The sequence below is a fragment of the Protobothrops mucrosquamatus genome, unplaced genomic scaffold (genome assembly GCF_001527695.2).
Source record: "Protobothrops mucrosquamatus isolate PMUCROS unplaced genomic scaffold, P.Mucros_1.0 scaffold3810, whole genome shotgun sequence".
Taxonomy (NCBI): domain Eukaryota; kingdom Metazoa; phylum Chordata; class Lepidosauria; order Squamata; family Viperidae; genus Protobothrops; species Protobothrops mucrosquamatus.
Window position 1 is genome coordinate 3,122 of NW_015389762.1, and position 21,939 is coordinate 25,060.

Below are 21,939 nucleotides of genomic sequence, written 5' to 3' on the forward strand. Positions count from 1 at the left end.
TAAAATTTGGGAGGGGCTTTTGCTCTGAGAAGCCGCGCGCGTTTGGCTTTGAGGGCGCCGGCGTGAGAGCCTCTGGATTCTCTGCCGCTTCTTGCTCGGGCAGGGTCGCCTAGGAAACGGGCCAGGGGCGCGCCGACCGAGCCTCCCTATGGCCGCGGTTGTGAGCCAGGCAGGGGCAGAGAGCTGCGAGTGCGAGCGCCCCCCCCAGATGTTGCGCCCGGTGCGGCCGGCCTGGAAAAAGGTGCCGGAACGCGGTTCCGCCGCGTTCCGGCTGAAAAAAAGCCCTGGTCTTATCCTGGTAATTTAGAGGAGATTCCACTTCCTTCAGCCACACTGTTGATGCTCCAGAAGATCTCAGACCTTCAGGATCAGGAATGTGAATGCAGGACCTGGAAGGTCCTATAGAATTGGAAGAGGCTAGAATGGAAGTCACTGTTGTAGAATAGAAATGAAACCTCACACATGAGACTTTGAAGCGTACTTGGAAACTGTTTATGTACATAAAAAGCAAATAGAAATTTCTACAAAGGCACCTTTAATGCTAACATTCACATTGATACAATCACTGGTGACTTTTTATTCACTTGTCCTTAATTCTAAGAACATCTGTCAAATGATTAAAAATTGGGTGGGAAAGCCTAGAATTTTAAAATCCTTTTCCTTGAAAGCAACTTTTAAAAAGTAGTAGTGTGTAGTAACAGTGTCTATCTGAGTAACATAAGGAATTGTTCTCTCCGCTTTGATACATTTAGGGAGGAAAGCCTTTGTGTGAATGAGCATTTGATTGCACATTTCTATTGAGAAAATTGCTTGCTTGCTGAATAGATTAAAGGACTTAAATCTGCAACAATACCACAATTTTGAATTATGATCATTAAGCAAAACGGCAACATTGATCTCCTCCTTGTCTGCTTTTAGGGACATTCACACTACCACAGGTAAAATCAAGAGAGCCGTTTTACAATTCACTCCAGCAAGCTGGACCTACGTTCGCTGGTTTGATCCCAAGTCCTCTTTTCAACGAGTAGCTGGGATATACCTTTTCATGATCATCTGGCAGGTAAAATATAAGTGAAGACTTAGCTGATGTTTTGTTGGGGAGCAGATTATATTTGTTTTGTTAATGCAGGGGTCCTCAAACTTGGCCACTTTAAGACTTGTGGACTTCAACTCCCAGAATTCCCCAGCCAGCCATGGCTGGCTGGGGAATTCTGGGAGTTGAAGTCCACAAGTCTTAAAGTGGCCAGGTTTGAGGACCCTGTGTTAATGCATAACCAAATGAAATAGTATCATTTGCTGGCTTGAATTCCAGGGAAATGCTAGATATACATATATTTGTTATAAAGCAGGAGTGCCATAGTTGTGCGTATAAGGAATGATTCAAGCGTGATAATTCTCTTCAGATAAACTCAAAGGGAAATGTATTTACAAAAGAAATAATAACATTATGATCTCCTTGTGAGATAATTTGCTAAGTTGATCAGCTAAGTAGGCAAATTATTCATACAGGAAGCAATGCTACCTGTTTTTAAATACTGTACTTATGTAATACATCCAACTACTTAGCATTTTCCTAAAATGATTTAACGTTTATTATTTTTTTCCAGAAGTATTTATTCCTACTTTTATTATGCAAAAGTTGAAGAGTTATACTCTTAATCTTAATTGATAAGACACATCTTCAAACTAATTCTTTTTCTTTATTGGTCGCTCTCCTGCCCCAAGATTCCTGTCCTGTTCATTGATTCATTGTTCATTCATTGGAGTCCTAGTGGATGATCACTTAAACATGAGCCAGCAGAGTTTGGCAGCAGCCAAAAAAGCTAATACAATCCTTGGTTGTGTAAACAGAGGCATAGAATCAAAATCACGTGAAGTATTAGTACCGCTTTATAATGCCTTAGTAAGATCACACCTGGAATACAACATCCAGTTTTGGTCACCACATTACGAAAAAGTTTTGAGACTTTGGAAAAAATGCAAAGAAGAGCAACTAAGATGATTAAGGGCCTGGAGACAAAAATATGAAGAATGGTTGCAGGAGTTGAGTATGGCCAATCTACAGAAAAGAAGGACTAGGGGTGATATGATAGCAATATTCCAGTATTTAAGGGGCTGCCACAAAGAAGAGGGGGTCAACTTATTTTTCAAGCACCAGAAGGCAAGACAAGAAACAATGGAAACTAATCAAGGAGAAAAGCAACCTGGAATTAAGGAGAAACTTCCTAACAGTGAGGAAAATTAACCAGTGGAACAACTTGCCTTCAGCAGTTGTAGGTGCTTCATCACTGAAGGTTTTAAAGAAAAGACTGGACATACCTATCTGAAATGGTATAGGGTCTCCTTCTTCAATAGGGGGTTGGACTAGAAGACCTCAAAGGTCTCTTCCAGCTCTGATTAACTGATTACAGCTGCTGTCATATAAACACTTTCCTCACCATAGCCAACATTCAGATCAGGCTTGCACTTGGGCTAAAACAGCGTGGTTGTTTGATTCCATTGAACCTAGTTTGTAAATTAGTTTATGGTTTTGTATGATCGACGGATGAAGTTATTGTGGGTTATTTTAATATATTAGGCTTACAAACCATGGTTTAGCATAGCGGCCCTCAACCTTTTGGACACCAGGGATGGTTCTGTGCAGAGAGGTTTTTCTGCGGACCGGAGGGGGCATGGTTTCATGTCCTGCCTGCATCCCGTGGGGATAGTATGCCGCAGCCCGGTGCCAGTCCACAGACTGGGGCTTGGGGACCCCTGGTTTAGCACATTGTACAAATCTAGTCTCTGGCACTCCCCCCCCATATCAGCCAGTTATGTATTGTTCCAGAACATCTATAATTTCATAATACCAGAATAATAAAAGAGAAAAATGAATGTGTTTTCTTTTATCAGTAAAACATGATCATTTAAAACCAGTCTCATTCTTCTAATGGAGAGAAATACAATGCAAATTCTTCATTCGCTGCTACATAAATGCTGTATATATTGATTTCATATATACCATATATTAGCTAACCAATTCGCTATATAATTAAATAGCTATGCATTCACTAACTAAGTATATATTATTATTCTGGAATGAGCCAAACTTGTTTTATGGCTCTGTTTTTGTCTTGTTTGTCCAGATGAATATATTGATTTTTCTCCCTGCCTCTTTCTTTTTAGTTGACAGAGTTGAACACCTTTTTCTTGAAGCATATCTTTGTTTTTCAAGCAAGTCACTCTTTAAGCTGGGGTAGGATTCTCTTCATTGGAATTATTACAGCACCAACTGTGAGGTAATTTTTGACTGTTTTACGTTCATCATTGTAAATCTTCACCTAGTTCCTTCATATGTATAGATGGAAGCCTGCTACAGAAAAAAACATTAATGATGGTTCAGCATACATATTGAGAATGCCAAGGAGATATACTGCAATGTAAATAAAGAGATAGATATTATACAACTGAAAATTTGCCATAGATATAGAGCAGCGGTTCTCAACCTATGGGTCGCGACCCCATTTGGGGTCGATCGACCATTTCACGGGGGTCGCCAAGCAAGGCTGTCCGCCATTTTTTCCCCTTTTCCGGTGGGTGCCTTACCTCCCTTGGGCTGGGCCAGCTGGTGGCCGGCCTGCTCCATCTTTGCCGCTTGCCAGCTACGCCTCGGCCGGCGCAGGGGGCGGAACCACGCATGCGCGGCGCTCCCGGGCAGGGAAAGTCCTCGACTTACGACCGGCTGGGTAGTCCTCGACTTACGACTGGTTTAGTCCTCGACTTATGACCGGTTTAGTCCTCGACTTACAACCGGTTTAGTCCTCGACTTACGATCGGTTGGGGGTCGCGGCATTAAAAAGGTTGAGAACCACTGGTATAGAGTATACCAGATTATAGTCTATTGCTATTGAGATAAATTATAAAAACCATCCAAGTTTGATATAATTATGGTTCTTGCCTCTAATATCTCATTAATTTAACTTTGCTTGTAATTTTTTTCTAATGTAGCAATTTTGTACTAATTTAGCAATTGAAGAGGTCTTATTAATGCACAACTCAATTGTTATGTTATCTAGACATTTTCAGTGTTGTGCAATTATTAATTTGGTGGCTAACATTAATAGTTCCGTATTTTTAAGCTTTTGATTTGGTCCTATAAATAAATGCAGTCTAGCGTTCCACATAGCACATCCCATTCTTGTGATGCTTCAGAAGACTTCAGATACATTCCAAAGACTCTCTAAAATGAGAGAATGGGGCATGCTGTTTGGAGAAAAACACAAGTGACCTCGGGAAAAAGGCCTGGCCTGGCTAGCAATGGCCTCACATATGGCCAAGCTGGATACTTCTCGACAGCAGAGGTAGAAAGGTGGTTAAGATCAGCTGGGCATTGCAGGGACTTAGTATTGTCGTGGATGGCTGCAGTATGGGGCAAAAGAGCAGAGATGGGAGGAGATGTGTGNAATCATCAACAGGAATATGCTGTGAATTGCCATGTTATTACCTGGGAACGAATCCTAAGTCATTTTGACATATTTGCTTTTGGGCATTTCTGGGGCTGGGCAATGAAGGCTTTGTTGATTCGCAGCTATGGATTGTGTTGGACTATTAGCATCACCTGGGAGCTGACAGAGGTAAGTTGGGTAATGGGCACTGAAAAAAGATGAATGCACAGGGCACCTACCATGACTTGATGTTTGGTATGTGCCAAACAATGCTGAGAGCTTCACTGCAGTTGACACCATACAGAAGTCTTTCCCAGTGGCGTTGTTGCAGAAATAAAAGGTATATGAAAAAGCACCTTTGGGATAAAAGGTATATCTTTGGAGTGAAATCTCTATTATCTATCTATCTGGCAGCCTGAGTCAGATGTAGCAAAATGTGCCCACCTTTTCATTTATAAAGGAAAGAAATTTATATAGGATACCTACGCATGTATGTGAAATAAATGTGAAGTCCCTACAGCTAGTTTTATGTGGCAAAATACAGTTCTAATTCTTTTCTGTAGAATTAGCTCAGCTACAGTTCTGAGTACTCTTCAAGGGCAGCCCTTTGCTACAGTGCCTTGGTGTAGTCCAATATATCACACCAAAGCCAACTCAGCAGGCTCATTCCTGAACTCAACAGTGATTGCTCCAAGTGATTTTATGTAACAGATGTCTCAAAAAATCTCAGTAGTCCTTTAGATTATTAAGGATTTCTGACACATCCTTCCCAAAGTGCCCAATATTTTCTTCTGAATACTTGTTAAAACCTTATTTTCTAGAGCATATGGAGACTTAAAACAGGAAATGCAATGTTAACTATTATTATATTCTGTTGTGTCCATCTGCATGGATCTATAATAAATTAGTTGAATTAAGTCCAGCTTTATACAGATGCTACCCTTCAAAACCTTTCCCTGGTAATCAGTGAATTACTAGTATGACATGGATAAAAGGATAGAACATTGTTGAAAATACAAAACATTTTCTTTAAATTAGGGCATTACCGTAAATAAATAAAACTATCACTAGTATATCATAATTTATGATAAGACTAATTAAACAATATGCACACATACATATTGCTTAATTAGTCTTACCATAAATTATAATGTGTTTGTATGTATGTGGTATAAAGTATCATATGTTATGTGTTTGTATATGTGTGTGTATATGTTTTCAAATTCTGTTTTTTTGTGTTGAAAGGAATCAGAATGAATTTCTTACCAAAATTTCTGTTGTATTCTGTAGCTGTTCTTCATGCATCTGCTGCCGAATTTTGCTGAATGCTGGTGGGATCAAGTTATTTTGGATATCCTATTATGTAATGGAGGTGGCATCTGGTTGGGCATGGTGGTTTGCCGTTGGTTGGAGATGAGAACTTATCACTGGGCAAGCTTCAAGTAGGTCTCAAGTAGTATCCAATAAATACTGTCTTAATGAGATATTATATTGCAGTTTCATAGGAATACAGGTAGTCCTCATCTTATGACCACAACTGAACCCAAAATTTATGTTGCTAAATGAGACATTTGTTAAGTGAGTTGTGTCCCATTTTATGACTTTTCTTGCTTAAGTGAATCACTGCAGTTGTTAAGTTAGCAACGTAATTGTTAAGTGGATGTGGCTTCCCCATTGATTTTGCTTGTCAGAAGATCGCAAAAGGTGTTCATGTGACTCCAGAACACTGTGACCGTCACAAATATGAACCAGTTGCCAAGGGTCCGAATTTTGATCATGTGACCACAGAGATGCTGCAGTGGTCATAAACATGAAAAATAATTATAAGTCAATTTTTTTCAATACTGATGTAACTTTGAATGGTCACTAAACAAACTGTTGTAAGTCAAGGACTACTTGTATAGTGAAAGTTGCCAATTACAGGGATAATTTAATTGTAGGCCATTTAAATATATTTGTTTAAGCTCATATTTATGAGCTCTTTGTATTACTGAAAATACTACATGTACTTGTGCTAGGAATTGTAATTTGGAATAATCTTAGTTTTCCAGTTATATCTACTGGAATAGATGTTGAGAATCATATGGACCCACCTATAGATTCATTTGGATGAGTAATCTAAGAACTTTTTAGAAAGAACCTTTGTTATTAGTTTCTAATTGATTAGAAATTAGCTGATTTGGGTTCATAAGATAAGTAGACATGAACTTGGATGAGAGACAACCAGAAAAATCTTAGAAATATAGACTAGATTGAGAAATTAAAAATTATTGCAGGAGATGGTAATGACAAACAACTTCCATTTCTTGCTAAATAACTGGACTCAAGGAAGTCCTTTCTACTGTGTGATTAATTTTGTGGGATTGGAGCATGAAAACAAATTGTTTCATATTGCTTGTTGTTAAGTATACCGTTGAAGGGTGAAATTATGAAATGGTTTCCCATGTTTCTTGTTTTTTTCTATGTTGAATTTGGTATAACGGTAAGAGCATTTTAAAAAACCGAGTTAGTTCCATCTTCTGAGAGCTGTGCCTGAAAAACATTATTTCCATATACGAACCTTTGTTTTATCTATTTTCCTTTCTGGTTACTCTCCTTGTGTTTTACCCTGGCAATAGAATTAGAAGAACAAACCTGTCTTTCTTGATATACTTCTCAACTACCTACACTATGTACACAATCATTTATCCATGTAACAGTAAATCCATAGAGCTTGAAGTAAAATTGATTTCATCTTGCAGTTGCTGGAGTGCAGAAAGATGATTTTCAAATTAGTGTTTGAAGTTTTAGTATTGATCATGTCCTGCCAGAGTGAGAGGGAGAAATTTCTCTGAATGCCATTGTGACAAATAAAAAAATAGTGGTGGATATCCTTAGTTATTTTTGTGCTTCAGATATACTGAAAGACATTAAGCAGGAAAGTGTCTTATCCTGGTAATTTAGAGGAGATTCCACTTCTTTCAGCCACACTGTTGATGCTCCAGAAGATCTCAGATCTTCAGGATCAGGAATGTGAATGCAGGACCTGGAAGGTCCTATAGAATTGGAAGAGGCTAGAATGGAAGCCACTGTTGTAGAATAGAAATGAAACCTCACACATGAGACTTTGAAGTGTACTTGGAAACTGTTTATGTACATAAAAAGCAAATAGAAATTTCTACAAAGGCACCTTTAATGCTAACATTCGCATTGATACAATCACTGGTGACTTTTTATTCACTTGTCCTTAATTCTAAGAACATCTGTCAAATGATTAAAAATTGGGTGGGAAAGCCTAGAATTTTAAAATCCTTTTCCTTGAAAGCAACTTTTAAAAAGTAGTAGTGTGTAGTAACAGTGTCTATCTGAGTAACATAAGGAATTGTTCTCTCCGCTTTGATACATTTAGGGAGGAAAGCCTTTGTGTGAATGAGCATTTGATTGCACATTTCTATTGAGAAAATTGCTTGCTTGCTGAATAGATTAAAGGACTTAAATCTGCAACAATACCACAGTTTTGAATTATGATCACTAAGCAAAACTGCAACATTGATCTCCTCCTTGTCTGCTTTTAGGGACATTCACACTACCACAGGTAAAATCAAGAGAGCCGTTTTACAATTCACTCCAGCAAGCTGGACCTACGTTCGCTGGTTTGATCCCAAGTCCTCTTTTCAACGAGTAGCTGGGATATACCTTTTCATGATCATCTGGCAGGTAAAATATAAATGAAGACTTAGCTGATGTTTTGTTGGGGAGCAGATTATATTTGTTTTGTTAATGCAGGGGTCCTCAAACTTGGCCACTTTAAGACTTGTGGACTTCAACTCCCAGAATTCCCCAGCCAGCCATGGCTGGCTGGGGAATTCTGGGAGTTGAAGTCCACAAGTCTTAAAGTGGCCAGGTTTGAGGACCCTGTGTTAATGCATAACCAAATGAAATAATATCATTTGCTGGCTTGAATTCCAGGGAAATGCTAGATATACATATATTTGTTACAAAGCAGGAGTGCCATAGTTGTGCATATAAGGAATGATTCAAGCGTGATAATTCTCTTCAGATAAACTCAAAGGGTTTGAGTATTTACAAAAGAAATAATAACATTATGATCTCCTTGTGAGATAATTTGCTAACTTGATCAGCTAAGTAGGCAAATTATTAATACAGGAAGCAATGCTACCTGTTTTTAAATACTGTACTTATGTAATACATCCAACTACTTAGCATTTTCCTAAAATGATTTAACGTTTATTATTTTTATTGATTTAACGTTTATTTTTTTTCCCCACAAGTATTTATTCCTACTTTTATTATGCAAAAGTTGAAGAGTTATACTGTTAATCTTAATTGATAGACACATCTTCAAACTAATTCTTTTTCTTTATTGCTCTCCCTCCTGCCACAAGATTCCTGTCCTGTTCATTGATTCATTGTTCATTCATTGGAGTCCTAGTGGATGATCACTTAAATATGAGCCAGCAGAGTTTGGCAGCAGCCAAAAAAGCTAATACAATCCTTGGTTGTGTAAACAGAGGCATAGAATCAAAATCACGTGAAGTATTAGTACCGCTTTATAATGCCTTAGTAAGATCACACCTGGAATACAACATCCAGTTTTGGTCACCACATTACAAAAAAAGATGTTGATACTTTGGAAAAAGTGCAGAGAAGAGCAAGTAAGATGATTAAGGGCCTGGAGACAAAAATATATGAAGAATGGTTGCAGGATTTGAGTATGGCCAATCTAGAGAAAAGAAGGACTAGGGGTGATATGATAGCAATATTCCAGTATTTGAGGGGCTGCCACAAAGAAGAGGGGGTCAACTTATTTTTCAAAGCACCAGAAGGCAAGACAAGAAACAATGGAAACTAATCAAGGAGAAAAGCAACCTAGAATTAAGGAGAAACTTCCTAACAGTGAGGAAAATTAACCAGTGGAACAACTTGCCTTCAGCAGTTGTAGGTGCTTCATCACTGAAGGTTTTAAAGAAAAGACTGGACATACCTATCTGAAATGGTATAGGGTCTCCTTCTTGAATAGGGGGTTGGACTAGAAGACCTCAAAGGTCTCTTCCAGCTCTGATTAACTGATTACAGCTGCTGTCATATAAACACTTTCCTCACCATAGCCAACATTCAGATCAGGCTTGCACTTGGGCTAAAACAGCGTGGTTGTTTGATTCCATTGAACCTAGTTTGTAAATTAGTTTATGGTTTTGTATGATCGACGGATGAAGTTATTGTATGATTGACGGATGAAGTGGGTTATTTTAATATATTAGGCTTACAAACCATGGGTTAGCATAGCGGCCCTCAACCTTTTGGGCACCAGGGGCGGTTCTGTGCAGAGAGGTTTTTCTGCGGACCGGACGGGGCATGGTTTTATGTCCTGTCTGCATCCCGTGGGGATGGTATGCTGCAGCCCAGTGCCAGTCCAGAGACCGGGGGTTGGGGACCCCTAGTTTAGCACATTGTACAAATCTAGTCTCTGGCACTCCCCCCCACCATATCATCCAGTTATGTATTGTTCCAGAACATCTATAATTTCATAATACCAGAATAATAAAAGAGAAAAATGAATGTGTTTTCTTTTATCAGTAAAACGTGATCATTTAAAACCAGTCTCATTCTTCTAATGGAGAGAAATACAATGCAAATTCTTCATTCGCTGCTACATAAATGCTGTATATATTGATTTCATATATACCATATATTAGCTAACCAATTCGCTATATAATTAAATAGCTATGCATTCACTAACTAAGTATATATTATTATTCTGGAATGAGCCAAACTTGTTTTATGGCTCTGTTTTTGTCTTGTTTGTCCAGATGAATATATTGATTTTTCTCCCTGCTTCTTTCTTTTTAGTTGACAGAGTTGAACACCTTTTTCTTGAAACATATCTTTGTTTTTCAAGCAAGTCACTCTTTAAGCTGGGGTAGGATTCTCTTCATTGGAATTATTACAGCACCAACTGTGAGGTAATTTTTGACTGTTTTACGTTCATCATTGTAAATCTTCACCTAGTTCCTTCATATGTAGAGATGGAAGCCTGCTACAGAAAAAAAAACATTAATGATGGTTCAGCATACATATTGAGAATGCCAAGGAGATCTAGTGCAATGTAAATAAAGAGATAGGTATTATACAACTGAAAATTTGCCATAGGTATAGGGTATACCAGATTATAGTCTATTGCTATTGAGATAAATTATAAAAACCATCCAAGTTTGATATAATTATGGTTCTTGCTTCTAATATCTCATTAATTTAACTTTGCTTGTAATTTTTTTCTAATGTAGCAATTTTGTCCTAATGTAGCAATTGAAGAGGTTGTCAACGCTGCAAATACTGTATATTCTTGCTTTGACAATATGCAGAACTGTCTGATATTTTTATAGTTAAACCAGGCAACAGGGAAAAAGGGAGGAGAATAAGGATAGCCCGGGAAAAAGATACCGGAAGTAAATCACATCTTCCAAGTTGATTGGAAGATGTGAACCATGACCCCAAAATAAGGGGGAGGGAAATGCTTAGAATGTATATGCGTAACGGAAAAGAAGCCAAACCTAAGCATTTCCACCATGCTGTACTGACGTCTCTGTAACCTTAATAAATGCTTTTAGGGAAAAATATGCCTGAAAGTCCTTTTAAGTGTTTCGTTAATCAGACACATGACAGAGGTCTTATTAATGCACAACTCAATTGCTATGTTATCTAGACATTTTCAGTGTTGCGCAATTATTAATTTGGTGGCTAACATTAATAGTTCCGTATTTTTAAGCTTTTGATTTGGTCCTATAAATAAATGCAGTCTAGCATTCCACATAGCACATCCCATTCTTGTGATGCTTCAGAAGACTTCAGATACATTCCAAAGACTCTCTGAAATGAGAGAATGGGGCATACTGTTTGGAGAAAAACACAAGTGACCTCGGGAAAAAGGCCTGGCCTGGCTAGCAATGGCCTCACATATGGCCAAGCTGGATACTTCTCGACAGCAGAGGTAGAAAGGTGGTTAAGATCAGCTGGGCATTGCAGGGACTTAGTATTGTCGTGGATGGCTGCAGTATGGGGCAAAAGAGCAGAGATGGGAGGAGATGTGTGGGAGAGTTGAAGCGTCCTTGCAGGGCACACCAAGCTCCCAAATTTTGATCATGTGACCACAAGGGCACTGCAAAAGCCATACCTTCAGGACCAGGCATAAGTGCCATTTGTTCAGTGTTGTTGTAATTTCAAACAGTCACTGAAAAAATAGTAATAATTTCCCCTGTAAAACAGATTTACAGGCAACCACTTAATATGCCATTGTCTGCTTCTCTAAAAATATTATCGTTTTTGTTGTTACAGGCAGTACTATGCTTACCTCACAGACACACAGTGCAAAAGAGTAGGAACTCAGTGCTGGGTATTTGGGTAAGTTGTTGAATATAGAATTCTTGAAATTCTTTTTATCTGACTTACTGGCTGGGTTCATGCATTGTTTTACGCCACCAGATGATTTTTGGCTTAGCATGCTGTATAAGTTTGGTCATTCCAGTTTGGAAACCATAGTTTGTAAACTAATTCAATATATCATAGTTAAAAATAATCCATGGCATGATCTGTGAATCTGTTTAATTAAGAAGAGGAAACAATTCCCCTCAAATCATGTGGTTTAAACGTTTGTTGTGAGTTAGATATTTTACCAGACTATAGTTCACTTTACTGCTTGTATGTGTTTTGTAGTGTCCGTATGACTTACAGTGGCATAAAGAAGAATCCTAAGTCCTGTTGAGAGATAGGATAACATTCACGTGTTTTCGCAATTTCCTTTTTCCATTGCTATTATTCCCCATTGGACACCATGCTGAGGAGTCATTTGACTCTCCAGAGGGGGTTTTCCATGTCTATAGGAGGCTGCAGGAAGGAGGAAAGAATGATCCAACCCCCTTGGCCAACTTCTGCTTGTGGATCTCAAGCTTCTAGGTTTTCTGTTGCTTAACTTTTATATACTCTACTCATTTGTAAGGAGGGCTCTAATGGAATTCTGATTTCAGCAAAAATATAAAAACCCATCCTTTGAGCATTGAGGAAGAATTAGTTTCCCAAATATTGTTTGGCTCTCTTTTTGGAACCACTTTGATGCTAAAGAAGACAGCCCAGCAACTTGGATTGGTTGCTGCTGCTTGTTGGACTCTCCAACTGCACTCTCGTTTGTTGGAGAAAGTATGTGAAAGCTTGGACTGAATTGTATGATATCTAGACCTATTTCTGGCCATCACTTGAAATCATTATTTCCTTTCTTACATGCAAATACAAGAGAAGAAAGCAAACGATACCCATCTAAAATACGTTAGCCTTTCAAAAGTTTTTCATACTATGACGTTACAGAAATAGCAGGATTCAAACTAGTATGGCTTTTTGGAAAAGCTTGCTTTACACTAGATGTGGTAGAAACATGCTGATTTCTTCAGCTGACTTGGATGTCGTTGGGAACATTTTTCTGTCATCACTTGCTTTGTTCTGATCTATCCTCAGTGTCTCTTGTAAGTGTATTCAGAATAGCTATTACTCATTCTTCTGACAAAAAAGGTAGAGAGACAAGAGACTCATCTTCAAAGAATAGTCTTGCTTTCCGAAATGAATCTTTGTTAGATAGTATCAGTGATTTTAAAATGATGTAGAATGGAGAGGTGCTAGACCAAATTAATATATTTTGACAGCTGAGGCAATCAAATTAGCAGACTCTTGGCAGCTCATAGTATATGATGAAACAATCAATAATAATAACAGTAATCTCCCAGTGAGGTACTATCTTGACGTAGTTATTTGCTGTAAAGTAGATGAGAAGTTCAACCACACTGGACAGGTCTCATCAGAGGAGTCAGGTGAAGAGTGTCTCTCCCATAAACAATATGGTGAGATGTAATTAACAGAAACCCATACTGGATGGGGTCTTCACCATCAACAACAAAGACTGTGCTAGGCATCAGAGTTCCTGGACATCTGGTGACAAATGGTCTACGGGACTCAGGACTGTTTTTTTATTGCCTTTTATTTTATTGCAGTCATGGCAGACTTTATCATCAGGAGGAAAGCAGATTCTTTATATTTGCATCCATTAGAAATCAAGAAGAGAGGTTTTAAAAATGGGTATTAATATTCTGGTCAGTATAGATAGTTTAGCTTCATTACATAGTGAGAAAGTATTACATTGTTAAAACACTGAAAGAGGCCAACATAAACTTATGAGAAAATATGTTGTGGAAGGAAAAGGAAAGAAAAAAAGCAGTGCCAGTTCAATCTAAAACACCGTGATCCAATTAGGTGTGTAATATATTTTTTGGATGATCCCTTTATCTTGCTTTCTGATTCATAACATGACAGTGATGAGAAAATATTTCTCAAAATATGCCCAAAACAAACTGAGATTGTCAGGTTAAACAGAGTCTCAAACAGAAATTCAATATATTTTGATTTTTTTTTGTCATCCTCTAGAGTTATTGGTTTCCTTGAAGCTATTGTATGCATCAAGTTTGGTCAAGATCTCTTCTCCAAAACACAAATATTGTATGTGGTATTTTGGTTTCTTTGTGTGGTAAGTGCATCTTTTCTCATTTAGGTTGCACACACATTTATATTTTAACCCAGTTTCTTAACATGGTACCTTGCAGAAGTACTGGCACAACACCTTCCAGAAATCACCTATCTATTTAAGACAAGTTGTTTTTAACCCCTTGGTTGTTATAACCAGGACAAATGCTGTGTTCATTCCCTTCTTCCACTCAAACATAGGTAATTGCTATATCAAATTTTACTAGGATAGCACCAACCTTTTTTTAGATAGGTGTCCTGTTTCATTGAAACACTTTTTTTTCAATAGCATCTTTCTCAGTTGCCTTTGTTGATTAAGATGGCTAAATAGGAAAATAACTAATGTTTTTACCAAATACATGCTGACAAATTCATAATAAGATTGTAATGTTTAATACAGATGAACAATTACAATGGTATGTTCTATCACCAAATATTAATTGTCTCATATAACAGGGAAAGATCCTTCTGACAGGATGAAGGACAATCAATCCTGCAGATATTTTATAATTCAACTTTGTTCAGGATAGGAATTGTGAGAGTCCAAAACAGCCAGAATGCAAAAACCTGCTTATATCTGCTCTAGAAATTTATGTATACAAAGATTTTCTTTATTTCTTCAATATTTATATATCATGTTTACAGCCTAACACAAAGCAGACTCTCAGTGGCTTACTACTTGGAAAAAACAATAAATAAGAATAAAAATTAAAAATGCAACAGTCTTCAGACCAAAATGCAAACTTTTACAATGAAAGGGGCGATCAATTATTTGGATCAAAGTCATGATCAACACAATTAATAAAAACTTAATCATAGCCCTATTCATAATTTTATTTCTTTAAGATAACATAAGCAGGAGTCATAGAAATTGGTACTACCGAAGTCTGATAAATCTGTGCTTTGTAAAGATTGTTTCCTCATGGTAAACTAATTCTATCCTGGTAGCCATTTTAAGAGGGCATTCATAGCATCATTCCAAAATTTGGCACCAAAAGCCAGCAGGAGATCAGAATGAGATTTCTTTCACTGGAAATAAGATCTTTCCTTCTAGTTTCTAGTACAAATCTCACAATCTGCTGCTTTTCTTCTTGAATATCTGCATAGTGATGCACTTGTATAGAAATGTACCAAAGGTGCCTTTTCAAGAGGCAACTGGACTTTCTTGTTCGTTTGTTTTTGAAGACATTTCGCTTCTCACCCAAGAAGCTTCTTCAGTTTCTTCAGAGCTGAAGAAGCTTCTTGGATGAGAAGCGAAACTTCTTCAAAAAATAATAATAATCAAGAAAGTCCAGTTGCCTCCTGAAAAAGCACCTCTGGGATAACCATGACCTAGATGACTGAGAATCTCCATAGACAGTTGTATACAAAGCTTCTGTCATATTCTTGTCCTTGTGAAGGCTCCCTGTAGTATTCTTCATTTTAGCAGTGCCCACTCTTCATCCTTAATACATAGCCATACAAAGTTGGGGCTAGTCTGATAGTCTCTTGAATCTGTTCTAATTGTTGATTTTGATTAATTTATTTAGAAAGCCAGCTGTCCAAATGTATTTGCATGGCACAAAGAACAAAAATCAGTGCTCATAAATCATCTGAAAATATTGAAGTTAGTATAAAGGGTTGCACTACAGTGTCCTGTATTTGTTTTAGTGTTTTAAGTGACCTTAGATTCAAACATAGGTCTACATATACATAAGAAGCCTTATTGCCTAGTAAAAGCCAGGACAGACAAGGAAAAGTGCACATTACTTTAAAAAAACTGGGGTTGCAATATTAGCAGCACTTTTGACTGCTGTAAAAAAAGACCTCCAGTTTTAATACTGTCATTATTGTCTCTTTTGACAAGTCATGTCATACCATGAGAGATTGGGCATAAATCCCCTTTAAAAATAAGTATTAAAAGAGCAACTCAAGGACATCTTCTTTTTCTTCTATTATAGGCAGTTACTACTTTTCTGTGTTTGTATGGGATGGTGTGGTTTGCCGACCATTATGGACGAGAAAAGGTAATGTCTATGGAAATGCTGAACTTGGCTCAAGAGATTTCTTGCATTATAGACTGTTGCCCTCTGGATAAACATGTTAAAATATGTTAGCCATAACCTGTTGACATTTAGGTGAACTTTCATATAGAGACATAATTTGTGTCTAAATTTAATTTATTTTTATTACTATTTGGGGAAGGGAGACTAGATTATACTTTTATTAAATGCCATTCTCTGCTTTTAACTTCCTGAAGGCTTTTGATTCCAAGCGCTACAAAAACGGAGGGAAATGGTAATTTGGTTGATGTGCAAAGATGCAGATTCACCATTTCTGAGGTCTCTTCTATGACTGAGGCAAAATTCTTAGGCCTAAATCTGTTCCTGGTTGTCTTTTTCTGCATTCCACGTACTTTTTCGTGCAGAGTAGAGTTGGAGAGGAAATTATCAGTGATCTGTATTTGAACAGAAGGGCAAAAGATGATGTTGAACAGGATTGCTGTCAAGAGGAGATTCAGGCAGTTCAAATGAGTATAAAGATTTATTGCAAGCCTAAGCTGTCTACATGAATCTGAGCTACTAACGGTCAAGGGAAATGAGTGAGAATAGAGAAGGCTTTCAAGGTGGGCTGGACTTAGATCTCATGTGGGCATGCAGGGACTCATGACTGATGACGTGTTTGATCCCTCCCTCGGGCTCAGCCTGCTTATTTCCTACATCTGCATACAGTAACAGACGAGAGCAAGGGTTCCTTTCTCACTTATTGATTAAATTTGTATAATTGAAGAAGAAATTAAAAAATTTAACTTAGTTATCTCAGTTATTAAACTAATAGTGTTTCTTTGCTACAAGTATTCTCAAACATATCTTATTATATTTATCGTAACAGACATTGTCGGAAAGTGAGGATAGTTTGTACATCCCGGATGCTTCCTGGCATAATCCTAAAACCACTAGAGGTACTGTCACTTGCTCTAGTATATTTATTCGTTGTATCAATAACACCAAATTCCATTTAATTAAAATTTTCAGGAATCATTTGTGAATCTACTTTCATACTCTTTGCTGCCTGATGATCTTTATATTATTCTTAAGATCTGTTGTAATTATCTCAAGAATTAAAGGGATTTTATCTAACTATGCATTATTTTATCTATTGAGAAATTCTTGACTATCCTGAGCAGTCTATTCCAGAAGATTTTGAGGAATTGTAAAAGGCTAATGTAAATATTTGTGGCTCCTGGTCAATCAGTCCTACCATATGCACGGAAACCTTACTCCACAGCCTTTAGTTATTGAGGTAGCTTGTAACTCACTAACTTTTTATGCAATAATAAACTAAGGTGCAACAAATATACTTAATAATTTAAATAGTTGCTGTAGCCCCGTGTTCAATAGGTGGAAGGATCCGTATTCAGTAGTAGACTTTCGCACCAAAACAGGATGTGAAAAACTCTTGAGAAAAAAGAATCTTCTTTGAATGATTAAAGTAGTTTCTCAACTTCATAGCACTCAAGCATTTTCCATACCTACATTAACAGCAGCAGGGAAGGAATTCACCTTTTGCTTCAGTCTTTCTGGATAGTTGAAGGATGCCAATGGCTTCTTTCCAAAGATACTCTCCTGTATATGTGATAGAACTCATTTATTCTTAACATCATATTTAAAATATATCTATAAAAAACCTGTCTAGAATTGTGAGTTAAGTTCCAAAGGAGCAAAATATATCTAGCTTAATACTATTTCATACACATTACAAAAATGTGACAATAATTAACATTTATGTAGAGTACTATATTTAAAACTATATAAAATTTCATAATATATAAAATTACCATAAAGTACATCTGTCCAGCAGGAGCTTGGCCTAGCAGATCTTTCATGGAGTTGCCTGAAAGCCACATGAGTATTCCACAATAATCAGGTCACTTAATGGCTTGTAAAATTAGTTAGGGGGCAGCTTAACCACTAGATGGCATGTTGGTCTCAACTAAACTTTCAATATGCATTCATAATCCAGAATTTCTCTTGACTGAAAAAACAAACCAAACAATAAATTAAGTGATTATCTCTTGTGTGCTTTTGTGTATGTGCAAATTGCTTGTTAGGAATGGAAGACAGTCCACCCAAACACTCAAGCAACAGTGACAGCCATTCATCCAGGAGGAGAAATCGTCATTCAAAAACAAAAGTAACGAATGGGGTTGGCAAGAGATAAAGAAAGAGAGAGAGAAAGAGAGAGAGACTGTCAGTTTCTAGATTTGTCCCAGAATCGTGCCTGAGAGCAAAGAAGGAAGACGGCCTGGATCTGAATTTCCTACTTGAAGGTCAACAAGAGATGAGGAGGAGATTGAAGGGAACAAACTCTTCAGTCATTGGAGGCCTTGGGCTTTGTTAAGAGGGAATTCATCTGTGTATTGCAAATCATTAGCTGCTGTCCCTTGCCGTTAATTGGCTTGACTCTCTGCATTCGACACTCAAGACAGTTGAAAAGGTTTCGAAGGCAAAGCAGTTGCTTGGTCTGGAGAGGTCTTGTGGTAGCGTGTATGCCTTATGAAGATCTTGTTTAGTTGAGAAGTATGATCCAAAGTTAACTGTCAGCCAGTTGGTTTATATGCCCATGGCTGTGAGTTTTTACATTTCGTTTTGCATTTTTGTGTTCTTCAGCATAACTTTTTGATTGCTATAACTGCTTTTGCTTTTGGTAACTAAGCCCTTCTGTGCTATTCAGTTTTAGGAAGCAGCACTTCCATTTTTGAATCTGAAACTGCTGAGTATTACAAAGCGTATTCCAAATTTTTTGTAGTGTTTTTTAAAAAAACAATATTTAATTCTGTTGAATGCCTTGAATTCACAATCCTATTATGTATGGATTGTGTCCATAGAGTACTTATTAACACAGGAACAGATATTTACCTAAGCGTATAGCCCTTTGTTTTCTGGCGGCTACAGTATTTTCCATAAGACTGTTCCTTCTTTGAAGTATATCATGTAGGCCTTGTGACAAACAATAGTAAAAGTTGACCTTAGATTTAAAGCCAAATACATGCTGACGGTTTTACAACAATCTCCTTGGCCTAATAAAGCACCATTGCTATTTAAACAAAAAGGAAAGGAAAAAAGAAAACAAGGAACACTATACACAAACTCATTCAGAGTCTTCCTGGATTTTTTTCCTTTTTGTTTCTTAGGAAATAATCATAGAATAAATCTTTAATGTCAATTCTTAGACATTCCCTGAAAAGGAAATGAAATATTAAATGTTAAGATTCAGAAATGAAATAATTCTGCATTTTCTTTGCCTTGACTTCCTTTGTGTGTCCCATGTGGGATGTGGGTCAGGTTATGCCAAGAGTCTTGTCCAAGGTAACCAGTTAAATAAGAACCCCCTATTGCTAGCTTTGAGAATGCTACAGGCTATGCACCCAAGGTCTGATCTGTTGTAAAGGCTTCAGCATACAAATCAAAGGACTGTACATAGAAAAAGGCCACCACAATCCACACCACCTTGTGTGCTACAGAAGTTCTGCTTTTTTGAATAGTAACACTGCAGCTGCTAAGCTGTGGAAAGCTGCCTTTTTTCCACTCATAAATGTCTGACCCTTGCATTAAAAACTGCTATAACCTATTTGCTGCAACTTTGCTAAATCTGTGCATGTTGGGGTGGGGCAGGGGGATCCAAGTGAAGCTGATTTCTCATTCATATTTTGAAAATTGTGAATTGATCATTCCATACACATATTTGCATAATTCTCAAATATCTGTTCACTCACCAAGTTCCATTTCTTTATTCGTCAGTTGCAGAAAAACAGGCCAGTTGTTTTCCTCCCTTTATATTCAGGATCAAAGCTGGTCAATTTTACTGTCCTTAGGAACATTTAAAACAAAAATATTTTGAGGTTAATAATTCTCACTTTTTCAAAGAGCCTTTCTTGTTTTGCAGATACTGGGGCCTGCAGGATCTTGGCTCTGCTAAAGTCAATTATAAGATTCCTATTCACCTTGCTAGAGATTGGGCATTAGATTCACAGTACAGTTTAATATACAATATACTGATTTTATAGATGACGTATGTGGGTATCTTTATTGTACACAGGACGGGCATCCATATCTATCTTGCAAAACTAGAGTTTATGTTAATATTCCCTAATACTGAGATGGAGTGATCCATGTATAAGGGATAGGTTTTTCAATCTCTTGGTCCTGCAATGTTGGATCAGGGGATATGCCTGTGGAAGACCACCAGCAGCAATTGCCTCTCCGCATTCTTGTAATGCTTCAGCGCAAACCTTGGATTCTGGCCGAAATATTTTTAAAATATCTAAATATGGCATGTTAAAAGATGCATGACTAAGCTGAGTAGATGAGCACTCTGTAATTAACTCTTTTCAGGGACAGGAAGGACATCTGTGATCTGACACTTTCATGTTAGTTTTCCACTTTTCAGAAATCCAATAAAATCTTCATTTATGGCCTTTTTTGTATTGGTTAGCTTTAATGAAATATATTGCCTCAAAGCACCATTAGCCTGCAGGGATGATATGCTTTACCTTCCACGGCAATTAGACCTAGGCTGATAGAAATAGGGGAAGCTGTGTATTCTAAATCAGATCTGTCAGATCCAAGTTTTTTCTTCATTGCTGCTGAATTGAAGAGATACACTGCTATTAACTTTATACTGAAAATTCTGGAGGATGCAAAATTGCTCCTGTTTGTAGATTTCTAGACTTGCCTTCTGACTTCCCTGTTGCCTCGTTCCATTTCAAAACATTTTAAGATTAGTATACAATCCAGTTTGTTGTGATTGTTTTTGAATTACTTTTTAATGTGGGATTATTTGTTTTTTAAAAAAGTGTTATTCCTATGGACATTGCAATACTGCTCTATCTGTCATCTTTTGGTGGGGGATTGCCTTTTTTTTGGGGGGGGGAAGGAAGATCTGGTGCAAAGAGATTTCCACAAAGAGAATGAAGGCTAAGAAGGACATAGTGTAAGAATGAGCAAACCTTGCTGCTGCCAATATTCAACCTGAGCTGAAGGCACTACTACATATAAAGATTATATAAAATCAATACCGTACATACTTTTGTTTCTCACCTATGAGAAATAAACTTTGGACTGCCTGGGATTACTTTTCTGGTTTCTTTTGTTAACATTTCATTTTAGATCAAAAACATTAGCATGGAATAAGTTGTGATGCTATGAGAATTGCTGTTGTCCCTGGTTTTTAATCTATGTTTCTTATTGGTGTGCATGATACTTGAAACAGTCTTCATGTCTTATAAACTAGAATATAAATTTCCATGCCCAAATAATCTTACCTAAAATTGATTTTCTGCTCACTGGGGTAAATAGGTCATTACAAAAACAATACCCTATAAATTCCAGTCTAACAAATTATTTGCACCTCTGAAAAATGTTTATTTTTAAAGTAAGTAAAATTTCTTTTCTTCCACTGATTTTCATTTATTTGTTTTATGCATACACAACAACAGTCTAAAGCTAATTTTAAAAATTAGAAAAGAGACAATCCCAAACAAGCTAAAAATACAAACTAAAAAAAGAAAAGAAAGAAAAAAACTACTTCATACTTTATCTATATATTACTAAAACTCTTATTTCTGTAACCATTAACTGGCCAAAGTGGTGCATCATAAGGCAATAATGTTTGAACCAAGGTACCTCAAATGGCTAACTTACATAAAGGATCCAAAATCGGAGACCCATGACACAGTGGAATTGAAATTTTATAAAATACGGTATTTTATAACAGAAAAATGATCATAGAAAATGTCATGAAACAAACCTATGCTGATGTTTGACTGTTCTCTAGTTCAGGGGTAGGCAACCTTGGCTCTTTTATGACTCGTGGACTTCAACTCCCATGCTGGCTCAGGAATTCTGGGAGTTGAAGTCCACGAGTCATAAAAGAGCCAAGGTTGCCTACCCCTGCTCTAGTTCAACACGGGCTATTT

At 37.3% G+C, this 21,939-nt stretch overlaps 2 protein-coding genes across 2 annotated transcripts in view; both read left to right on the top strand.

The window, feature by feature from the left end:
• The window catches only part of LOC107298224 (phosphatidylserine synthase 1), a gene marked incomplete at its 5' end in the record, with an annotated part of 6,397 nt that extends 3,115 nt beyond the window's left edge, over positions 1-3,282 (top strand). The window contains 2 exons of the mRNA XM_015827598.1: positions 919-1,060; positions 3,166-3,282. Coding sequence (XP_015683084.1) covers positions 919-1,060; positions 3,166-3,282 — 259 coding nt within the window. The remainder of the gene's footprint in view (positions 1-918; positions 1,061-3,165) is intronic.
• Positions 3,283-4,459: 1,177 nt separating this feature from the next.
• Positions 4,460-20,436, top strand: LOC107298225 (phosphatidylserine synthase 1). The gene is made up of 9 exons (XM_015827599.1): positions 4,460-4,613; positions 5,715-5,866; positions 7,979-8,120; positions 10,275-10,387; positions 11,757-11,822; positions 13,887-13,986; positions 15,923-15,988; positions 16,854-16,923; positions 18,073-20,436. The coding sequence occupies exons 1-9, from the start codon at positions 4,545-4,547 to the stop codon at positions 18,180-18,182; spliced, it is 888 nt and encodes a 295-aa protein (XP_015683085.1). The 5' UTR covers positions 4,460-4,544; the 3' UTR covers positions 18,183-20,436.
• The last annotated feature ends 1,503 nt before the right edge of the window (positions 20,437-21,939 follow it).